Source organism: Panthera uncia (genome assembly GCF_023721935.1).
Source record: "Panthera uncia isolate 11264 chromosome A1 unlocalized genomic scaffold, Puncia_PCG_1.0 HiC_scaffold_17, whole genome shotgun sequence".
Classification (NCBI taxonomy): Eukaryota; Metazoa; Chordata; class Mammalia; order Carnivora; family Felidae; genus Panthera; species Panthera uncia.
Window position 1 is genome coordinate 41,139,554 of NW_026057577.1, and position 22,437 is coordinate 41,161,990.

General features: G+C 37.1%; 1 protein-coding gene and 1 long non-coding RNA gene across 4 annotated transcripts in view; one reads left to right on the forward strand and one right to left on the reverse strand.

The window, feature by feature from the left end:
- Positions 1 to 14,415, forward strand: part of MAP3K1 (mitogen-activated protein kinase kinase kinase 1) — a 78,441-nt gene extending 64,026 nt beyond the window's left edge. For both annotated transcript variants that reach the window (XM_049649483.1, XM_049649484.1), the window contains exons 11-20: positions 2,007 to 2,128; positions 3,720 to 3,811; positions 4,064 to 4,253; positions 4,561 to 5,845; positions 6,210 to 6,362; positions 7,112 to 7,274; positions 9,209 to 9,340; positions 10,178 to 10,320; positions 11,049 to 11,180; positions 12,414 to 14,415. In XM_049649483.1, coding sequence (XP_049505440.1) covers positions 2,007 to 2,128; positions 3,720 to 3,811; positions 4,064 to 4,253; positions 4,561 to 5,845; positions 6,210 to 6,362; positions 7,112 to 7,274; positions 9,209 to 9,340; positions 10,178 to 10,320; positions 11,049 to 11,180; positions 12,414 to 12,563 — 2,562 coding nt within the window. In that variant the 3' untranslated portion in view covers positions 12,564 to 14,415. The remainder of the gene's footprint in view (positions 1 to 2,006; positions 2,129 to 3,719; positions 3,812 to 4,063; positions 4,254 to 4,560; positions 5,846 to 6,209; positions 6,363 to 7,111; positions 7,275 to 9,208; positions 9,341 to 10,177; positions 10,321 to 11,048; positions 11,181 to 12,413) is intronic.
- Positions 1 to 22,437, reverse strand: part of LOC125935647 (uncharacterized) — a 76,103-nt gene that overhangs the window by 33,121 nt on the left and 20,545 nt on the right. The window contains exons 2-3 of one of the 2 annotated variants that reach the window (XR_007461726.1): positions 16,934 to 17,030; positions 2,863 to 3,032 (exon numbers count right to left, since the gene is read on the reverse strand). This is a non-coding gene — a long non-coding RNA (uncharacterized LOC125935647). Of the gene's footprint in view, positions 1 to 2,357; positions 3,033 to 16,933; positions 17,031 to 22,437 lie in introns of those variants that run through there. The other variant, XR_007461725.1, reaches the window with a different exon arrangement.

The window sequence follows — 22,437 nt, forward strand, 5'->3', positions numbered from 1 at the left end:
TAATTTATCATCCTAACTAGGATACTTAAATAATCTGCTAGTTCAACTGGGACTAGCATAGATAATCTGGACATAAGGTTAGGATTATAGAGACCTTGATTCAAATTCTGGTTCTTCCACTGGCTAGCATTGTGATTTTAGGACTCTTTAATTTCAGGTTTCTCACCTATAAGGAAAATACTACCTCTTAAGTTTGAAATGAGATTATGTAAAACCTCTAATCATAATGTCTGGAACATTGAACATTGACTATACAGTAGCCATCAGTATTCCTTAAAGACCACTTTGATTATTCCCCAGCTTAGAAACCTTTAGGTGTTTCTGTTGCTTTAGCAGCATTTCCAAAAGTACATTCCATGGAAGTTTGGCAGGATTATGAAAACTTCCCTTGAAGACAGAGTTCTTTGTTAAAATTGATAAGCAATGAATTACACAAATTAAATGGGTTGTTCACTGAAGGCTTCTAGGAACCTTCAGTAAGCTAATGTACATTGGCAATCTATGAGATCAAGGAGTAGGATGCATTGTTTCCCAAATATTTCTTACCTTGGTCTGTTTTTTCATGTAGAATATTCAGGGACCAGCATAACATAAAGACCAATGTTCTTGGCCCAACTTTTAACCTCCTTCTTCTTACTGTTATCTAACACAAACCTTCAGACATACTTGACTATTCAATAGACTGCCTGTCTGGTTGTTGCTTAAGTTCAGATGGTTTCCCATCTAGTTAGTGAGCTGTAGAGGGAAGGGACTCTGAGAATCATACTATATTCTGATTCCTCTATAATTACTTAGTGCGCCAAGCATAAGGCAGGCAGAAGTGGTTCCTTCCCTTAAAGCTCTCCCTCCCCTCTGTCCTCCTTTTTCTTCCTCTCCCTCGCCATACATAATTCTTTGCTGAACCTTTGGAGAGTTAATTTGTAGGCATCATGACATGGTATTTCACCTCATATACTTTAGCATATATCTCTTGAGAACAAATACATTCTTCTGTTCCAGCAATGTTCTTTACAGCTAAGCTGCAGACTTTATTCAGTTTTCACCAGTTTTTCCATAATGTCTTTTTTTCTGTTTTAGGATCCAGTCCAGAAACTCACATAGCATTTAGTTATCATGCTCCCTTAATCTCTTCCCATCTGTGACAGCTCCTCAGTCTTTCCTTGTCTCGCATAGATCTTGACACTTTGAAAGTGTGCTGACCACTTATTTTGAACAATGTCCCTCATTTTGGGTTTATGATATTTCCTCATGATTAGGTTCAGTTTATGCATTTTTCACAAGAATATCAGAGATTTATGTGCATTCTTAGTGCAGTGTATCAAGGGGTACATGATGTGCCAAGTACTGGTGATGCTGTCCTTCATCACTTGGTAAAGGTGATGTTTACGGGGTTCCTTGCTATAAAATGACAATAAATGTTTTGAGGCAGATACTTTGAGACTATGCAAAGACCCTGTTTCTCTTCAGAATTTCGCTTACTGGTTTTAGCATTTTTCAGTGGATCTTGTCTACAGCAGTTATTATTGTGGTATTCTAATGCTGACTTCCTATTTCTCTCATTCCTTCTACATTAATTAATAGGAATTCTTCTATAAAGAGGAGCTGTCTCTTCTGCCTCATTGTGTATTTATTCAGTTTTTAAATTTTATCAATATAGGCTGATGAGTATTTTAGTCTGTGGGTTATAATGCAATCCTGTCATCATTTAAGTTGTTGCTCATATTATTCCAGTTTTGGCCATTGGAAACTCTTTTCATTTTGAAATACATACTTTAAAAATTATAGAAATAGTTCAGAGCATTTCTTTCTACCCCATCTATTTATTTATTCAGTTTTTTATTTGTATCAATATGGATTCATGGATTATTTTATTTATGGGTTATAAATCTATTCCTATCATTATGTATTGTGTTTATTAAATTGTCTCAGATTATACCAGAGTCTCTGATGCTTTTCAAATGCAGTTAAACTGACCTTCAGGTTTCCCCCCCCGCCCCCCCCAACAGAAAACATTGAGAGCCATGCTGGTATATACTCCTTGCCATAGTTTGGCAGAAAGAATCAAACTGCAGAGACTTCTCCGGCCAGTTGTAGACACCATCCTAGTCAAGTGTGCAGATGCCAATAGGTAAGGCCCTATTGATGAACTGCTTCAAACCCTCTTATATTAAAAGCCTAGCAACAAGCCTCATACCTGGTGAGTATTTGATACATATTTATTAAATGAGGCTTTGAATATTGTTTTCTAAAATGAGATTTGAAATTAAAATTTAACACTGAAAGATTTTCAGCACTAGGGAGAAGGGCTAATGGCAAGTAAAAACCAGGCTAACAAACTGCATGGATAACCACATTACTGTGTTGTGATTTTCTTTTATTATAAAGCAATATCCTTAATCTCAAGGCCAGTTGGTAAGAATAGTAGCTGATACAAATATAATCTCATTTTAGAGAATGAGTTACACAGGATAGGAACCTATAAAATCATTATACCTGGTTGAAAAAACCCAACCATTCCATATTTGCTGTGTAATGGAATTTTACTCTATGACAGTTTATGTTTAAAACAACAATAACAAATTGCATACATCGTTGCAATATCCATAAAAACTGACAAGGAGCAAGAGTAATGCTAACTGGGAGAGTAGAGATAGTAAGGTAGAGAAGTTGAGGCATGATCATAGTAAAATAAGCTCAGGCTGTGCCTTTATGAGACCCCTGGTTCACTTTTATTTTCCCGTTCTGTGAAGTGGGAGGAAAAGATGACTTTTCACTTAGTGAGCATAGCTGGGAACAGTTGTTTGGTGGTTCTCACCTCTTCACATCCAGCCGGTCTCAGGTGGTAAGGAAGCATGGACTCACCCTTATGCCTCTGCCATTACACCCATTTGGAGCTCTCTCAGCCCAGCCTTTGTCTTCCTCCTTCCATCGCATGCTGTCATTTGTAACTGGTCTCAAAAATTAGGTGCTTAGATTTGATTTGCTTCTCATTTCATTACATCTTTTTCCTCCATTGTTTTCTCTATCCAAGCCTATGGATTGAAAGTATTAGAGATTTTCTTATTAAGGAGAGTCCTATAATATCTCAAGAACATTAACAGGCAAATTAACAAATCATTAGCAAAATGCACAGAAAAATCACATGATTTTTCAGTATGAGAATCAGTATTTTTCTGAAAACTTCATTGCTTTTGTGGCAGTTGTTGTGTGCTTTCCAGAATTCTAAAGTTAGATTGTTTACCTGGTTGCTTTGATGATGGACATTATAAAAAATACAGTAGAGGTTTTAAGATACTTGGAACTCACTCTGGCTATATAAGAGAACATGAAGGTTTTGGAGGGGGAGGTTTTGTTTTTAATTTAAGAGATTCTTAGTGAAAATTCAGAAATCAAAATGAGTCTTCTGTCTTTTTTAATGAAGTAATCAAAATATGCCTTCTACCTGGTTTGCTATTTAAATCAACATTTGCTAGGAGCCACTAGTAAAGATTCTGTGCTTAACATAGATGAGGTAAAGCTTATGAAATTAGACTTTAAATAATGAATATTATCTGTAGCAACACTGTAAATTGATTTTAGTGGTGGAAAAGCAAACACTTGTGAAACTATTTTTTGCCACCTTTTCATATGGCATTACATTACTATTGTCCTTTTGTCCTTTTAATGTGTATTTTATCCAGGATAAGATCCAAGTCTGATGTTGCTTCTTTCATTTTTAGTCGCACAAGTCAGCTGTCTATATCAACCCTGTTGGAATTGTGCAAAGGCCAAGCAGGAGAGTTGGCAGTTGGCAGAGAAATACTTAAAGCTGGTAAAATCTTTTTACTTAAAATAAATGTAGCAGGTCTTATCATAATCCCATAATCTCTGATAGGGCAGCTGTATACAGGATTTTGAAGTAATTGTGTAAATTGATTCAGTCAGCTAACATTAGAAATAGGAATTAATCTAAACAATACTTAAAATGAATATAATTAGAGTATTTTTCTTGGTCTTTATGCTATTTTGATCATGTTTTAGATTTTAGTATCACTATTTTTCAGTTGTTATTTCCTTTTTGTAGGATCCATTGGTATTGGTGGTGTTGATTATGTCTTAAGTTGTATTCTTGGAAACCAAACTGAATCAAACAACTGGCAAGAACTTCTGGGCCGCCTTTGTCTTATGGACAGACTGCTGTTGGAATTTCCTGCTGAATTTTACCCTCATATCGCCAGTACTGATGTTTCACAAGCTGAGCCTGTTGAAGTCAGGTAATTTTTCTTCTGCAAATACATTACTTTGTTCTTCCCTCCTACCCCATCCCTACCTTATCCCGCCCTCCCCCCTCCCCAAAGAAGGACACATTTTAGAAAGACTTAGAAACTACAGAACATATACAGGTTACTACTAATACCTTAATATTTGATTGACATAAAAACCTCAAGCCTGGGCTATTTAATTGAAAATATATAGATCCTTTGTACTGAAAGGACTGTTTTTAAATGTATAAGCTTCTTTTTATTTGTGTATATTTTGCAGTAATTTTAACTTGTAATTGAATGTGTTTTTTTCTTTCAGGTATAAAAAGCTGCTGTCCCTCTTAACCTTTGCTTTGCAGTCCATTGATAATTCCCACTCAATGGTTGGCAAACTCTCCCGAAGGATCTATCTGAGTTCTGCAAGAATGGTTACTGCAGTGCCCCATGTATTTTCAAAACTGTTAGAAATGCTGAATGTTTCCAGTTCCACTCATTTTACCAGGATGCGTCGTCGTCTGATGGCTATTGCAGATGAGATGGAAATCGCTGAGGCCATCCAGCTGGGCATAGAAGACAATCTGGATGGTCAACATGACAGCTTTTTGCAGGCATCTGTCTCTAGCAGCTTTCCCGAAACCACAGACAACAGCTCCCTTGAGCACACAGACCATTTAGAGAAAACTGGAAAAGTACTGTGTGCCACAAAACTGAGTGCCAATTCAGAAGACGTTACTGACAGACTGGGCAGCATTTCAGTAGGACTTCCTAGTTCAACAACAGTGGAGCAACCAAAGCCAGTGGTTCAAACTAAAGGCAGACCCCACAGTCAGTGTTTGAACTCCTCTCCTTTATCTCATCATTCCCAATTAGTGTTTCCATCCTTGTCAACTCCTTCTTCATCTGCCCCATCTGCACCAGTTGGTACCGGAACAGATATCGCTAAGCATAGACCTCAGGGATTCATTCCCTGCAAAATACCTTCTGCATCTCCTCAAACACAGCGTAAGTTTTCTCTACAGTTCCAGAGAAACTGTTCCGAAAACAGAGACTCAGATAAACTTTCCCCCATCTTTACTCAGTCAAGACCCCTGCCTTCTAGTACTATACACAGGCCAAAGCCGTCTCGACCTACCCCAGGTAATACAAGTAAACAAGGAGATGTCTCAAAGAATAGCATGACACTTGATCTGAAAAGTAGTACTTCCAAATGTGATGACAGCTTTGGTGGCAGCAGCAATAGCAGTAGTGCTGTTATACCCAGTGATGAGACAGTATTCACCCCAGTAGAAGAGAAATGCAGATTAGACGTCAATACAGAACTCAATTCCAGCATTGAGGACCTTCTTGAAGCATCTATGCCTTCAAGTGACACAACAGTAACTTTTAAGTCAGAAGTTGCTGTCCTGTCTCCTGAAAAGGATGAAAATGATGATACCTACAAAGATGATGTGAATCATAATCAGAAGTGCAAAGAAAAGATGGAAGCTGAAGAAGAAGAAGCTTTAGCAATTGCCATGGCAATGTCAGCGTCTCAGGATGCCCTCCCCATAGTTCCTCAACTACAGGTTGAAAATGGAGAGGATATCATCATTATTCAACAGGATGTAAGTACAAGTCTTAAAGAGATTAGAGTTTCTTTGTACCGCTAAAATCTAATTCAGAAATGATGTTTTTTACACAAGTTAATCATTAGAAGCAATTTTTCACATAGAATACACATTGTATATAATATCGTGTCATTGCTTAAACACACACTCCTTGACTATTTCAAAGGCATTTCTGGTTGGTTCTATAATGGTGATCACTTCTGCATTTGACATTGGTCACCAACACTGCCCATTCAGAGGTCAACTTTATAGGTAGTTTGGGAAGCCAGACTGAACAAGAATAATATTTTGCGAGGCTAATTTCACAGATCCTTCCTCTTTTAACTTAATAGTAAAAAGATTGCTTTCATTTTATATGTAGACACCCGAAACTCTACCAGGACATACCAAAGCAAAGCAACCTTACAGAGAAGACACTGAATGGCTAAAAGGTCAGCAGATAGGCCTTGGAGCATTTTCTTCTTGTTATCAGGCTCAAGATGTGGGAACTGGAACTTTAATGGCTGTTAAACAGGTAAATATCTGGTGAGCACATAAATGATTTAAATTATAAAAATGAAGCATGAGCAAATAAGAAAAGTAAAGGCTAGGTCCCTTTGTGTATATGCTTTCATTCTTTGATTATCACAAACCTAAATTTCAAAGTAAATACTGCCAAAGCACCAAAAGCATCATGAATTCTATTGAAAAGCTGAAGCATGATTATTTTAACAAATTATAGAAACGATCCCTCAAAGTACAGTCTTTAAGTGTGACTATGCATGACGATTCTAAGATGCAACATCAAGGTGGGCCTCATAGTGGCTGTTTTTGGTTTTTGGTTGTGCTTTTTATAAACAGAGGTATGGTTTCATACTCCTTTTAGCAGTGTAACCAATGTACCATCATCTTGGGGGCTCTGGTAGTTTACTTTTTATGATGAGCATGCTTATCAAGATAAGAAAATAATTAAGTTTTCATTTTTAAATCACATTGGTTCTTCCATGAATTGGCTTTTCTCATTCTGTCTTCGGTTTGGGAGGATTGGCTATGTCCCATCTTTTTGTCACTTTTCTGATATTTCACTGCTTAAGCCACATCCTGTCTAAAAGCGTTTGAATTGGCTTTTTATGAAGTATCTACATTGCATCCATGGAGCATAAATGCCAATTCCTATTATATAAGCTAATATGAATTTGCCCATTTTAGATCAGATTGTCAGTGAAAACTGTAAATAGAAATTCATCAGAATTAAAAACCTTGTAAACATGGTTACTGAAACAGGTGACATATGTCAGAAATACATCTTCTGAGCAAGAAGAAGTAGTGGAAGCATTAAGAGAAGAGATCAGAATGATGAGCCATTTGAATCATCCCAACATCATTAGGATGTTGGGAGCCACATGTGAGAAGAGCAATTATAATCTCTTCATCGAATGGATGGCAGGTATGTTCATGTTTTAAATTACCAATAATAGTACATGAATTTAACTTTCTGGTTGACGTTAAATTTAGGAAAAACATTTTGATGAATACATATTTTTATTAAATAGCTTGAATTTCTAAAAGCAAATCACCCTAATAATATAAACTGTAAATATCTTGTCTTTAAATACAAATAAAATATTGTCTCTAACTTTGAAACTTTTTCAGTGGTTTATTTTTGAGAGAGACAGAGACAGAGTGTGAGCAGGGGAGGGGCAGAGAAAGAGGGAAACACAGAATCCGAAGCAGGCTCCAGGCTCTGAGCTGTCAGCACAGAGCCCAACACGGGGCTGAACCTTACAAACCTTGAGATCATGACCTGAGCCGAAGTCGGATGCTTAACCAACTGAGCCACCCAGGCGCCCGTCTGTTTCTTTTTAAATGATTATATAGCATTCTTTTATAAGAATAATTTTTTTTTAAACCGCTATGTATAAGACCCATATTTTTCCAGGTGGCTGTCATTAGTTGGACAGATTTGAGATGTTTTAACATGACAATATAAAAGTGAAATTAAGATATAACTTGGAGGGGCACCTGGGTGGCTCAGTTGGTTAGGCATCCGACTTGGGCTCAGGTCACGATCTCATGGTTCTTGAGTTCAAGCCCCACATTGGGCCCTGTGCTGACAGCTCAGAGCCTGAAACCTGCTTCAGATGCTGTGTCTCCCTCTCTCTCTGCCCCTCCCCAGCTCGTGCTCTCTCTCAAAAATGAATAAACGTTAAAAAAAAAAAAAAAGAAAAAAGAAAAAAGATACAACTTGGAAAAATTAAGCAATGAAGCATAAAATTGAACCTTATCTACGTGAATAAATAATGACAAAATATACCATATATACAGTAAAACAAGTAACTTGCGATGTAATGAATGAATAAGTGGTTTAACTTTTTAGATTTTTTTGTGTTTGAAGAGTTGATTTTTATTCTTAATATGTTCTCTGATGTTGGTCATAGCTAGGTTGATGGTTGTTTTCAGGTTGACTATTACATATACTTCTCAGTGAGGTTTACTGAGTTTGTGACTTGTACCAGGTCACAACTAGTAGATAATAGAATATGAAGCCTAATGCTCGATCTTCTGGCTCCTCCTATTCTCTTTACCTTCTGCTAAGTAACATGTTAGCACTGTTTATTTAAATCTTACTATTAAGAAAGGTATTTTGGGAGTGCCTGGGTGGCTCATTCGGTTAAGTATCTGACTTCGGACATGATGTCCGAAGTCATGATGTCGCAGGTCATGATGTCCTCAGGTCATGATGTCGCAGTTTGTGAGTTGAGCCCCACCTCGGGCTCTGTGCTGACAGCTCAGAGCCTGGAGCTGCTTCAGATTCTCTATCTCCCTCTCTGCCCCTCCCCTGCTCGCATACTCTCTCTCAAAAATAAACAAACATTAAAAAAAATTTTTTAAAGGTATTTTGGGGGTACCTGGATGGCTCAGTTGATTGAGCATTAGATTCTTGATTTTGGCTTATCTCATGGTCATGAGATCAGGCCCTACATTGGGCTCCACACTGGGGGGTGAAGCCTGCTTAAGAATCTCTCTGCCTCTCCCCCCTAATGCTCTCTCTCAAAAAAAAAAAAAGTGTTTTATGTATCTATCAAAAAGAGAGGTGAATGGTACATTTCAGAAATGGCTCCATGTAAAACTATTAAGTTTTAAAGCTTTCTGAAATCTTGACCTCCCAAAAAACTAGTTCATGAAAGTTTGATGAAAATGTCTAATTGTTAGGAATGTGTTAGTTTTTAAATCAGTTTCACTTCTGATGCAGTGTATAAATATAACATTCCATACATGAATGTCAGTTCATGTGGTGCAAGCTAATGTAACCAAAATGTAATCAGTGGTTTTAATTTGGCTTAAATTTATGATAACTATCATTACATGTTTGTCTTAAAGGGGGATCTGTGGCTCATTTGCTCAGTAAATATGGAGCCTTCAAAGAATCAGTAGTTATTAACTATACTGAACAATTACTTCGTGGCCTTTCATATCTCCATGAAAACCAGATCATTCACAGAGATGTCAAAGGTAAGAATTCTTTTCATTACTACCTATTAGCAAGAGGTAGAAATCAAATGTAGTTTTAAAACTCAGACCTTTGTTGATAATTTCTAACTTGAGATTATCTATGGGAGTGTTTCTCCAGAGTAACTCAAATCACTAGAATTATTCTAAGCGAAAGGAACCTTTGGAATCATATAATCTGCCTTCCTTAGGCTGTGACTTTTCCATTCTTACTGCTGATTTTTTTTTTTTTTTCAGTCTAACTAACTAATGGCAAACCAAGTATAAAATTCAGGTCTCTGATTACCTTTCTTGGTCTCCTGATCTCTACTGCTTCCCCAAAAGTTCCCATTCCTGGTTTTATTTAAAATAACTGGAATATTATGAACTTTTTTGAGAAAAGGCCTTTCAAATCTTTTGCAGTTTATTTTGTTTAAGAGCAGCTTTGGTTTCCTTACATGAAAGTCTTTGGCTAGTATTTGACAGTGTGTATTTTGAATTGGTCTTAGGTATATTTCAACAAATTTTGTCTTAAAATGTAAGCTACACTAAAACTTTAATGTTGAGGGAAGGTTTTTGTTGGGATTCATTATATTAAAGGCTTTCAACACTTAGTGACATTTCACTAAATGTCTGCCTTTGTATCTCTTTATGCCTTCTTACTTTCATCTTCCCTTTGAGGATTTGGATTTTATTTGTTTTACGTGTCGATACCTGTGTGCCTTCGAATTGAGAGGGGAGAGTTCTCTGAACCTCTGACATACCCAGTTCTTCTGTGATTGTCCTATTAGTAGTATTTTACTGAGATTTGAATCCTTTTGTTTTTTAACATACAAGGTCATTTGCTGTTTTTGTTGACAGGTGCCAATTTGCTAATTGACAGCACAGGTCAGAGACTGAGAATTGCAGATTTTGGAGCTGCAGCCAGGTTGGCATCAAAAGGAACTGGTGCAGGAGAGTTTCAGGGACAGTTATTGGGGACAATTGCATTTATGGCACCTGAGGTGAGAAGCAGCTTTGAGTGTGCTGAAAGAAAATATCTGGAGTTCTATGTGACAGAATTATAGCAAATTAGTTTGCGGTGTTATTCAGTATATGCTTACCACTTAAAAGTCCATGAGTCTAAAAATAAGGTTTTAATGGTATCCTTGATTTCAGACTCTTAATCCCTGCCTTTCTATCTTGGTCTTGACAAAATTTTAAAAGATGGGTTTTCGTAGATTTGCTTAAAAGCTATTTCTAACAAAGAATTTTGGGGTAATTTATACTACTTGTTTTGTAGTAAGCCCAAAGTGCACATAATTAGAAATCTTAACAACTGTTCTCTCTCTATTCAAAAGGGAGATGACACAGAAGCAGGACTTAGTAGAAGTTTAAGTAAACATTACAATTCTGAATTAGGCTTCTTTTGTGTTCAGAACTCTTTGTGTTCATATGTAATGATAACTGGTTGTCCTTTGGCCCCATAATTAACTTTTAAGTGCACTGGGGCTGCTTTGAAATTCTGTGATGTGATCCTTCTTCAGAATCTCCCAGTTCTCCAAAATATTTTTTGTACCACACAGATTAAGTTTGTTGATGAAATAAATGAGACATCAGACTAGTCCATGGAATTGCTGTTTGTACCATTGTCCTGGTTTGAAATAAAAAAACTAGAATCCGTTAACTACAGAATGTCTTTGTCTTTTTTTAATGGATCCTATTTCCAAATTAACTCTCTTTTTTATTTTAGGTACTAAGAGGTCAGCAATATGGTAGGAGCTGTGATGTATGGAGTGTTGGCTGTGCTATTATAGAAATGGCTTGTGCTAAACCACCCTGGAATGCAGAAAAACACTCCAATCATCTTGCTTTGATATTTAAGGTATTTATGATATAAAAATTACTTCTTTCCACTAAAATTGGCAGGAGGAAGATTTTCATGGGTTCTCCTTAACTCTCAATCTAATGTCCAGGCAGATCTTCCTTGAAATAAATATGTATGTATACATATGCAGGAATTCATATGGTGCGGTGAATGCTGGCAGCATGTACAGTTGGTTCTCATTTTTCACAGTAGTTAGGCTCCATAAAGTCATTGTGAACAATGAGTTAGCAAATAATGAGTCATTGTTCCTAGGTGAAATATGTGTATATCTCAGACTTTCAAGTGTAAAAATGTAAAGCTCTTCCTGTATATAATCCACAAATTTTTACAATCTGATTTACTATTTTCTGTATTTAAAAAATGTACACCCAAGTCAGGTGCCAAATCCTGTCTGTCCATTTCCATCAAAGAATAGTAGAATAGTTGAGATTTTTAGCTTTTGATCCAGACTTGTGCTAGGTAAAAGCTAGGGCTTTGGAGCCATACAGACCTGGTTTCAAACCCTGGTTCCATAAAGCCGTGTGACTAGGGAAATGATTTCTGTCCACCCTCTGTTTTCTTGGTTATAAAATAGGTATAATAACAGCACCTACTTCATGGGATTATTATGGGAACAAACAAAATTACCTCTGGGTCTTAGTGAAGCCCTTAGCACACAGCTGTCTGTGTGCACAGTGACTAGTATCAGTCCTGTGCACTGGCTCCCCAGCACCTCACACCTGCCATAACTTCTTCCAGCCCTTTTCACACTCCTAGAACTGTTTCCTCATTCAGTGCAGGTGTGTTTCTAATGTACTGGCCAGGTTTGGTCTTGCTCACTTGGAATAGCTCGCTGTGCTGAATATTAGAAAATGCATGATGAAGCAAAGATCACAAAAGCCATACTGGAGAATGAATATGAGTAAAGCATATAGTAAACTGAATACTCTTCCTGTCTGACCATTTTGATGCACTTAGTCTTGTTCATTTGAGACAGTAAGGAAAACTATAGATCGACCTGATCCAGATGTAGTTGATCAATCTAAAATCCTAAAATTTGAAGGTTCTTGAAGGAAGCCTCCCATCCAGCGGGTGAGTTTTTGCACAGATTGTCAGAAGGAAGTCCATCCACTGTAGCCTCAGTGCCTGTGTACAGGATGCACATATAGAGGCTTTGAAATCTATGCACATGTACTAATACATCAGAAGTTCCAATTGTGGCAAGTTTCAACACAGGTGGTTTTCTTACAGATTGCAAGTGCAACTACTGCTCCATCGATCCCTTCACATTTGTCTCCTGGTTTACGGGATGTGGCTCTTCGGTGTTTGGAACTTCAACCTCAGGATAGACCTCCGTCAAGAGAGCTACTGAAGCATCCAGTCTTCCGTACTACATGGTAGCCATTTACACAAACTATAATGGGGACAGGATGCTCATCAAGAGAAAAAAACTTTTGTGGGGAACCACGTTGATAATCTGCTGGCCTTCATGCCAACGAACAGCTATGAACAAGACCAGTGGGAACCCTTACCTAAGTATGTGATTGACAAATCATGATCTGTACCTAAGCTTAGTATGCAAAAGTCCACAGTTTGTGCAGACACTATAAACTGTGCCTTTCAAAGAACTGGCCATAGGTAAACAGGAAAGCAATGAAGTTTGCATGACTAATGAACAGAAGCATATTTTGGGGTTTTTTGGAGCACTTTTTCAGCAATATTAGCAGCTGAGGGGCTCAGGATCTATTTTAATGTTTCAATTATTCTTCCATTTCATATCATGATCACAGGCAGGGGGTTCTGCAATTCCGTTCAGTTTTTTGTCACTGGCTATAAATCAGTATCTGCCTCTTTTAGATCGGAATATGCTATAAGTAGCAGTAAATAAATATATTTTTAAAAGTTGATGACTTCTTTATGAACCACAGTTGACCTTTATTTTTTAAATGCCTGGGCAGTTGTGGTTCACTGTGCATTTTACTGTTGGCCCATTCATTTCGTTTTTGGAAATTATGGTTCTATATTTTCATTTCACCTTCACTTTTGTTTAATATTCAGGGAAAGGTGATCTTTTCAAACCAGAAAAAAAAATAGAACTAGATGTGAACTAGAGTTTATTAAATATCTTGCTATTCCAAGTGTTTTTTTTTTAATACAGATTAATTTTGTTTTAAATTGGAATATAATAAAATACTACCTTCATTGAGTCAGTCACTGCTCTTTTCATGCAGGTTAAATATAAATTAAGTGAAAATCAACTATTCTCTGTGATGCAGCTCACAACCAAGATCAAGATTACCTTGAAATTTATTTGAGTTCTTTTAATGTATTGGTTTCTTTTGTAGGAAACTTCACACCACTGAAGTCTTACTTTGTATGTAACAATCCATCATTCGTCATCACCACTAATAACAACATGAGACTGCTATTTTCCTTCTACCATGCATCATCTCTTTCCACTAGGCCTGGCTGACCATTAAAGAAAAATTAACTAATCACCCAACTATTAATAATAGCGTTTGTACAAAATAAATCTGCTTGGGACTTTGAAAATGTGTTCAGAAAGAAAAGTCAAATGGATTCCACTTACTAATCCTTGAATTTTGCACAATTATCTAATGGTTTTCATCTGAGTGGAATTCAGATACATGGAATCTAGAAGGAAAATGGCAGCTCTTTTATCCTTTTTTTGTGAGTCTTTTAAAATCAAGTACTGATTAAATATTTAATACAGCTTTTTGAGATGTTAAATTTTAACTCTTCAGACGCCAGTTGAATTGTTGCAGAATGAAACAGAATTGGTTATTCTCAAAGACTCAGGATAAACTAAATAAGCTATATAGAGTACATTTTAAGTGTACAACACAAATTGGAAGTAAAATAAGTTACAAGTTAAGTTTACAGGGATATATTGCATATAATTTTTAAAAGACAGTTTTGGTTTTTTGGGTTTTTGTTTTTTTGGGTTTTTTTTCTATGTGAATGTGTCTCTTAGTGAAATTTTACATTCCTTTGTTTTGGAAGATTGGCAATATTTGAAGAGTTAAAAATAGTACCGAAATGTGAAGTTTGGTAGCTCTACATGTGTTGTACTTGACTTTCTTTTTTATTTTCTATCTTTTGTGTGTGACTACTTAGAATTTTCACAACTCTAATAAGATTGTTTCCAAGTTTCTCATGTGCAAGCTTTAACGGATGCACTCTTGCCATTTGATGTACTGGAAGATCACTGGTCAGATCAGTACTGTGTCTGACAGAAATGTAAACTGTATAAACTGAGGAACCTCAGCTAATCAGTATTACTTTGTAGATCACCATGCCCACCACATTTCAAACTCAAACTGCCTCTAGATGTCCAAATCCATTGTTTGAGTTTGTTTGCAGTTCCCTCAGCTTGCTGGTAATTGTGGTGTTTTGTTTTTTGTTTTGTTTTCAATGCAAATGTGATATAATATTCTTATTTTCTTTGGATCAAAGCTGGACTGAAAATTGTGTAATTATTTTTGTGTTCTTAATGTTATTTGGTACTCAAGTTGTAAATAATGTCTACTGCTGTTTATTCCAGGTTCTACTACCTCAGGTGTCCTATAGATTTTTCTTCTACCAAAGTTCACTTTCACAATGAAATTATATTTGCTGTGTGACTATGATTCCTAAGACTTCCAGGGCTTAAGGGCTAACTTCTATTAGCACCTTACTATGTAAGCAAATGTTACAAAAAAAAAAAAAAAATCTCTGGGTTAAGAAAATTTGGCTTAAATGTATCCTTTGTTATTTTAAATATATCGAGATATTTTAATTAAAATTTTTACCCCATTGAACCAATTTTATAGTATTTGTACCTATTTTGGTGTTTTGTCTTTATAGTAAATAAAAGTTTTTGAACAAAGGTTGGTAATTTTATTTATTTTGCCAGTTGCCCCATTATGTCTTTTATGGTTGAAGTATTCAAACCACCATCACATGTTCCTAGTAGTTGTCAAGACTCATTCAAATCCAGAACAAGGTGACTGTTTTATAGAGGTCCCTCCATTGGGAGTTTCAAGCTTCTTCATGACTGGATTCAGAGTATGCCTTTGTTACAGGAATATCACAGAGGTGATGCTATGCTCTTCTTAGTGTGTCTTACCAGGAGGCGCTTACGAAGTCAGTCCGTCCGGATGCTGGTGATATTAATTTAACTGATCATCTGAGTAGGCTTCACCAGTATAAAGTTATCCTTTCCCTTTATAATTAATATGTAGCTTTATGTTAAGTATTTTGCAGAGGTAATATTTTGAGGCTACATAGTTTGTTCTTCATTCACCATTAACTCTCTGCTCTTTGCTCTTGAATTCTGAATTATTACTCTGTTAGTTGCCAGATGGTGATTTTCTAGTTCCTGCATTCCTTCTGTATTTTATTAATGGGCGTTTTGCTATAATGACTTATTATTTATAACAAAATGGATTTGCAGATTCCTATTCAGTGAGAGCAAATCCATTATTGTCATCATGTATTTGTTCAAATTGTCATCCTTAGCCACTGGGTGCCTCTGAAAGCTAGCTTCTCTGTCCACTGGCAAGCCACCATTCTTCTCTGAACACTTCCATACTTTCAGACCTATCTTGTGTGTCTTCCACTTCAGCCTGGAGATAAGCCATTTTCCAAAGATTTCTTTGATGGAAACTGGTATTTAAAAATAGGATGGTACTCTCTCTCTCTTTCTGCCTCTCTCTCTCTCAAAATACACTTTTTTTAAAAAGTGGGGGGTGCCTGGGTGGCTCAGTTGTTTAAGCGTCTGACTCTTGATTTTGGCTCAGGTCATGATCTTGCAGGTCATGAGTTCAAGCCCCATGTCGGGTTCTGCACTGGCAGTACAGAGCCAGCTTGGGAATCTCTCTTTTTCCCTCTCTCTCTCAAAATAAATGGATAAACTTTAAATAAATCAATAAATAAAAACAGGGTCCCTCTTTACGTATTTTTAACTCCTTTCCTGGACAGTAAAAACTCTGACTCCCATTTACCTCAATATATCTTGTTCAAGTCCTCCACCCATGTAACCAATCTCCAATCTTCCTAATCCCCTTCAGGCTGCCTTGTCTCCCTGGGGCCCAACCCCTGCTGGACTGCCTTTGTTCCAGCTTACCTATGGGCTTTAGTATATATGTTATATATATATACATATATATATGTATATATGTATATATATATTTTTTTTTTTAAAGCTATCTTACATGTATACATAAAAGTCACATATATTATAGCGTGGTGTGTGTGTGTGTATGAGATTTCCAATATTCCTCCTGGCCCCATTTATTCACAGCCCCCCCCCCCCACTATCAACATCTAAGGGTTTTTTGGCAAGAAGAGGAACTCTTTAAAAAAAATTTTTTTTAAATATATTTTAAGTGAAAATTCTAACTCTTTTTAACATAATCTACCTTATGTGGCTTTACACGTTATGTACTTTCACATAAATACTACTACTGTTCCCAGGTAGCATAGATGAAACTTAATTGATTCTGTTAATTGATTCGGTTCACACAACTGTTTAAATCATATGGTGTTTAAAAAAACAAAACAAAAACTGTCCTCTTACATTAACCTGCTGAGAATGGGAATGAAGATTTACTCACCAGCTAGTATTTGTCAGTCACACCCTGGAACACAGTGATTATACTCCATTTCACAAATGCAGAAATGGGGCAATTTCAATCATTCTGCAATTCAAGCTACACCAGCCAGCGAGCTCACGTGGCCTGCCCCACAGTTTTAGTCTTAGATTGTACCTGTGGTTATGTACTCATTTCCACTTTTATCCTTCATTTTTCTGCCAGTAGTCATTTCTCACAGGACCAAACTCATCAGAAACAAGATGAATCAACCCTGCAAAACAGGTAATGTCACTGAGTAAGTATGGGTTCAGAGGGCATTTTGTGTCTACATCTGTTTTAAAGCTTCTGTATTATTTGAAAATGTGTGTCTTTTATATAGCCTCTAGATATTACTGCTGAAGGGTACACTTGTGTCATTTTCAGAAAACATTACTTTTGAGAACAGGTTTTTGCCTCAGGAATTAAAATAAATTCTATTGTGGGGCGCCTGGGTGGCTCAGTCGGTTAAGCGTCCAACTTCAGCTCAGGTCATGATCTCAGAGTCTGTGAGTTCGAGCCCCGCGTCGGGCTCTGTGCTGACAGCTCAAAGCCTAGAGCCAGCTTTGGATTCTGTGTCTTTCCTCTCTCTCTGCCCCTCCCCTACTCATGCTCTGTCTCTCAAAAAATGAATAAATGTTAAAAAAATTTTTTTTTCTAATTCTATTGTTCTTTGATTCTATTTAAGTGATGTTAATAATTGCGTAAAAGGATGATACTGCCAGGTTAGAGATAATCTAGAAAAATGTTGGTATATCATGCTTACACAGAAAAGCCAATGAATACATACATGAACTAATACAGTAATACACTTGTTACAAAATAAAATGCATGAAATACTGAAGCCACTGGGGAAAACAGTGACTAACAGAAACTTTTGCAAACTATCTTTATGTGTCATGACAGTTTTTAGGTTTGTCCTTTATTTATTTATTTTTTTTAACGTTTATTCATTTTTGAGAGACAGAGACAGAGAATGAGTGAGGGAGGGGCAGACAGAGAGGGAGACACAATCCAAAACAGGCTCCAGGCTCTAAGCTGTCAGCACAGAGCCTGACTCGGGGCTTGAACTCAAACCACAAGATCATGACCAGAGCCAAAATTGGATGCTTAACCGACTAAGCTACCCCTAGGTTTGTCCTTTCTTAATTTTAAGCTGTAAGCAAAAATCTCAGGTTAAAATGACATAAGGGAGGAAAGGATGGGCCTTTTAAAGTAGGTCATTAGGATGGACCTAGAAACCAGAGATCATGAAACATAACCTAGATCACATCTGGCTCTGCCAATTGCCATTTGACTCTCTGAACCTCCATTTCTGCTTCTATGAAATCAAAGTGACAATGTTATGTGAAGGAGAAGAACCTATGTAAGTGACCAAGAATTGCCAGGTACATTGGATACACAATATATGTCTGTATGAATGAATGAGTGACCCCAAGGGCATAGACTCAAATACTTCTTTGTGGCTAGAAGGGTCTTTAGCAGGGCTTGTGGCCAACCTCAGAGTTCATACCAAATTCACATCCAAGAAAGGGGTCAGAGCTCACCACACTGAAATGGGGAAAAAAAAACAAAACAGAACAAAACAAAAAGTACTGCCAAACCTTTAAATTTTCAAAAGAAGCTGGAAATCTGGATTTTATCTGTAATTTCCTGGTTTTTAAACATTAGAAACTAATTTAACGTTTATTTATTTTTGAGACAGAGAGAGACAGAGCATGAACGGGGGAGGGTCAGAGAGAGAGGGAGACACAGAATAGGAAGCAGGCTCCAGGCTCTGAGCCATCAGCCCAGAGCCCGATGCGGGGCTCGAACTCACGGACCATGAGATCGTGACCCGAGCTGAAGTAGGAGGCTTAACCGACTGAGCCACCCAGGCGCCCCAAGAAACTAATTTAAAATTTGGATTAGGAACTGTAGACTAACCAAAATTCATATGCTAGATTTGACCTGTGGCTAGCCACTTATTAATCTCTGATTTTGGTCCAGGCTTATAAAACAAAAGAAGGTAGAAAACAGGAGTAGAATCGCCATTTTGGAGAATTGGGTCTAGGACTTTTGTCTTCAAAGAGCTATGAGATGGGGAGAAAGTGGAGATGCTGATTACAGATGCTAGAAAACTAACCTCTGAAGAGAAAATCAATGTCTAATTATATGCGCTGATGTGAAATGTTTACCACTAAAGCTTGATTAGCAGGTAGCAAATTCTGCATATGGAGCATTCAAATATACCATTACTGTGATCTAGATAACTTTGTGAATTTATTTGACAACAGATAGGCATTATCTGTGACTAAAGGACTCCATCCATGACTGAAGCCAGTCTTACCACTTTGTAATTAACCCAGAATCACCATAGCCCAGGCCTCATGGCCCTCCTACTTTGCCAGCCATGTAGAGATAAACTTGGGCTAACCTGATGATGTAAGAGGCAAAGGCATCATGTACCAAGTTCCTTTTCCCACAGTACTGAAATTCCTGTCAGAGTTTATTTTTGAGATTACTAAATGCTATTTCCCCTTCAAGTTAATTTGCTGAAGGAGATTTCTCAACGCGTATAAAGATATACTGAGGATGAGGGTGTGACTAGGGTGAAAGGGGGAGAAAGAGAAGAGGGAGAAAAAACATGGTATGAGAGATACTGGAAAATCCTTGGCACCAAGTGGCATGACTGCATTTGTATTTTGTAAAGATCACTCTAGTAGCATCTTAAAGAATCAAACCAGGTAGTAGCAGAGGCAGGTACAAAGTCAGAAGATAACTGCAGTGTCCAGATAAGAAATTAAGAAGGGAGAGTGACATCACGGCAGCATAAAAAGGTCCCTATCAAAACTGAATCATGAGGAGGGGAGCCTGGGTGGCTCAGTTGGTTTAGCGTCCCACTTCAGCTCAAGTCATGATCTCATGGTTTGTGAGTTCAAGCCCCGCATCGGGCTTTGTGCTGACAGCTCAGAGCCTGGAACCTGCTCCGGATTCTGTGTCTCCCTCTCTCTCTGCCCCTAACCCACTCTCATTCTGTCTCTGTCTCTCTCAAAAATAAATAAAAACATTTTAAAAAATTAAAAAAAAAAAACTGAATCATGAGGAAAAAGCAAAAGTGAACAGACTGATAAAAGTAAGGGGACTGAATCAGTAATCAACTCCCCAAAAAGAAAAGCCCAGGACTAGATTTTTGCACAGGTGAATTCTATCAAACATTTAAAGAGTTAATATCCTTCTCAAACTTTACCCAAAAAATGAAGACAAAGGAACACTCCCAAACTCATTTCATGAGGCCACCATTACCCTGATAACATAGCCCTAAGGACTCTATAAGAAAACTATAGGCCAAAATCCCTGATAAATAGAGATGGAAAAAATCAAAACATTATCAAACCAATTCAACAGCACATGAAAGGGATCATATACCATGAACAAGAGGAATTAATTCTTGGGATACAAGCACGGTTCAACATCTACAAACCAATAAATGTAATACACCAGATAGATGCAGAAAGCTTTTGACAAAATGACAACATCATTTTATGATACAAATGCTCAATAATTTGGGTACAGAAGGAACATATGTCAACATAATAAAGGCTATATATGACAAGCACACTAACATACTCAACTAAGTTTTCATATCTGTAACTTAAAGTCAATTTATTCAAGGAGATTTCTCAACATTTACATAATATGCTGACAGAATGAGGGTTGTACATAACTTTGTTATGGAGATGAAAAGTAGAAAGCTCTCCCTCCAAGATCAGATCCCTCCCCCCAGAACAATCAGGGGTGCCTTCTCTCACCAATCTTATTCAACAAAGTACTGGAATTTCCTGGCCAGAACAATTAGATAAGAAAAAGAACTGGGGTACCTGGGTGGCTCAGTCGGTTGAGCATCTAACTCTTGATTTCAACTCAAGACATAATCCCAGGGTTGTGGAACAAGCCCCACATCGGGCTTGGTGCTAAGCATGGAACCTGCTTAATATTCTTTCTTTCTCTCTCTCTTTCTCTCTCTCTCTCACCCTCCTTCCCTCACTTTCCCTCTGCCCCTCTCCCCTGCTCGCATGCTCTCTCTCTAAAATAATTAATTAATAAGAAAAAGAACTAAAAGGCATCTAAATCAGAAAGGAGGAAGTAAAATGTCTTTGTCTGCAGGTGATATCATCTTACATATAGAAAATACCGAAGACTCCACCAAAAACTGTTAGAACTAATAAATTAATTCAGTGAAGCTGCAGGATACAAAAATCAATATATAGAAATATGTTGCATTTCTATTCACTGAGAACAAACCAGCAGAAAGAGAAAAATAAGAAAATCATTCCATTTACAACTGCATCAAAAAGAATAAAATACCTGGGAGTAAATTTGACCAAGGAGGTGAAAGACCTGGACTCTGTCAACTGTAAAACACTAATGAAAGAAACGGACGATGACACAAGTAAATGAAAAGATAAACCGTGCTCCTGCTCTGGAAAAATTAATATTGTTAAGATGTCCATACTATCCAAAGCAGTCTGTAGATTCAAGGCAATCCCTATCAAAATACCAACAGCCTATTTCACAGAACAAGAACAAAGAATCCTAACCTTTGTCTGAAACCACAAAAGATTCCAGGTAGCCAAAGCAATCCTGAGAAAGAATAACAAAGCTGGAGGTATCACAATCCCAGATTTTAAACTATACTACAAAGCTGTAATAATCAAAACATTATGGTACTGGCCTAAACATAGAAACATCAATGTAAGAGAATAGAGAGCCCAGAAATACGCCAACATGTATATGGTCAATTAATCTATGACAAACGAAGCAAGGATATCCAATGGGGAAAAGACAGTGTCTCCAATAAATGGTGTTGGAAAAACTGGACAGCTACAAGTAAAAAACTAAAACAACCATTTTCTTACACCACTTATCAAAATAAGCTCAAAATGGATTAAAGACCTAAACACAGGAGACAAAACCATGAAAATCTTAAAAGAAAACATAGGAAATAAACTCTTAGCCATCATTCTTATCAATATTTTTTGGCTGTCTCTCCTTTGGCAAGGGCAACAAGAGCAAAAATAAACTACTGGGACTACATCAAACGAAAAAATCCCTTTTGCACAGAGAAAGAAGCCATCAACAAAACAATAAGGCAGCCTACTGAATAGGAGAAGATAACTGCAAATGATATATCCAATGAGGGGTTAATATCCAAATATATAAAGAACTCATACAACTGAACACTGAAAAGCAAACAATGTGATTAAAAAACTATTCAGAGGACCTGAATAGTTATTTTTCCAAATGACATCTACAGAAAGCCAACATACACATGAAAAGATGCTCAACATCACCAATTATCAGGGAAATGCAAATCAAAACCACAGTGAAGAATCACTTCACACTGATCAGAATGGCTACTATTAAAAAGATAAGAAATAACAAATGTTGGCAAAGACGTGGAGAAAAGAGAACCCTTACGCACTACTGGAGGGAATGCAAAATGGCGCAGCCATTATGAAAAACAGTATGGAGGTTCCTCAAAAAATTAAAATTAGAATTACCATATGATCCAGTGATTCCACTTCTCAGTATTTATCCAGAGAAAACAAAAACACTAAATCACAAATATATATGCTTCCCTATGTCTACTGCAGCATTAT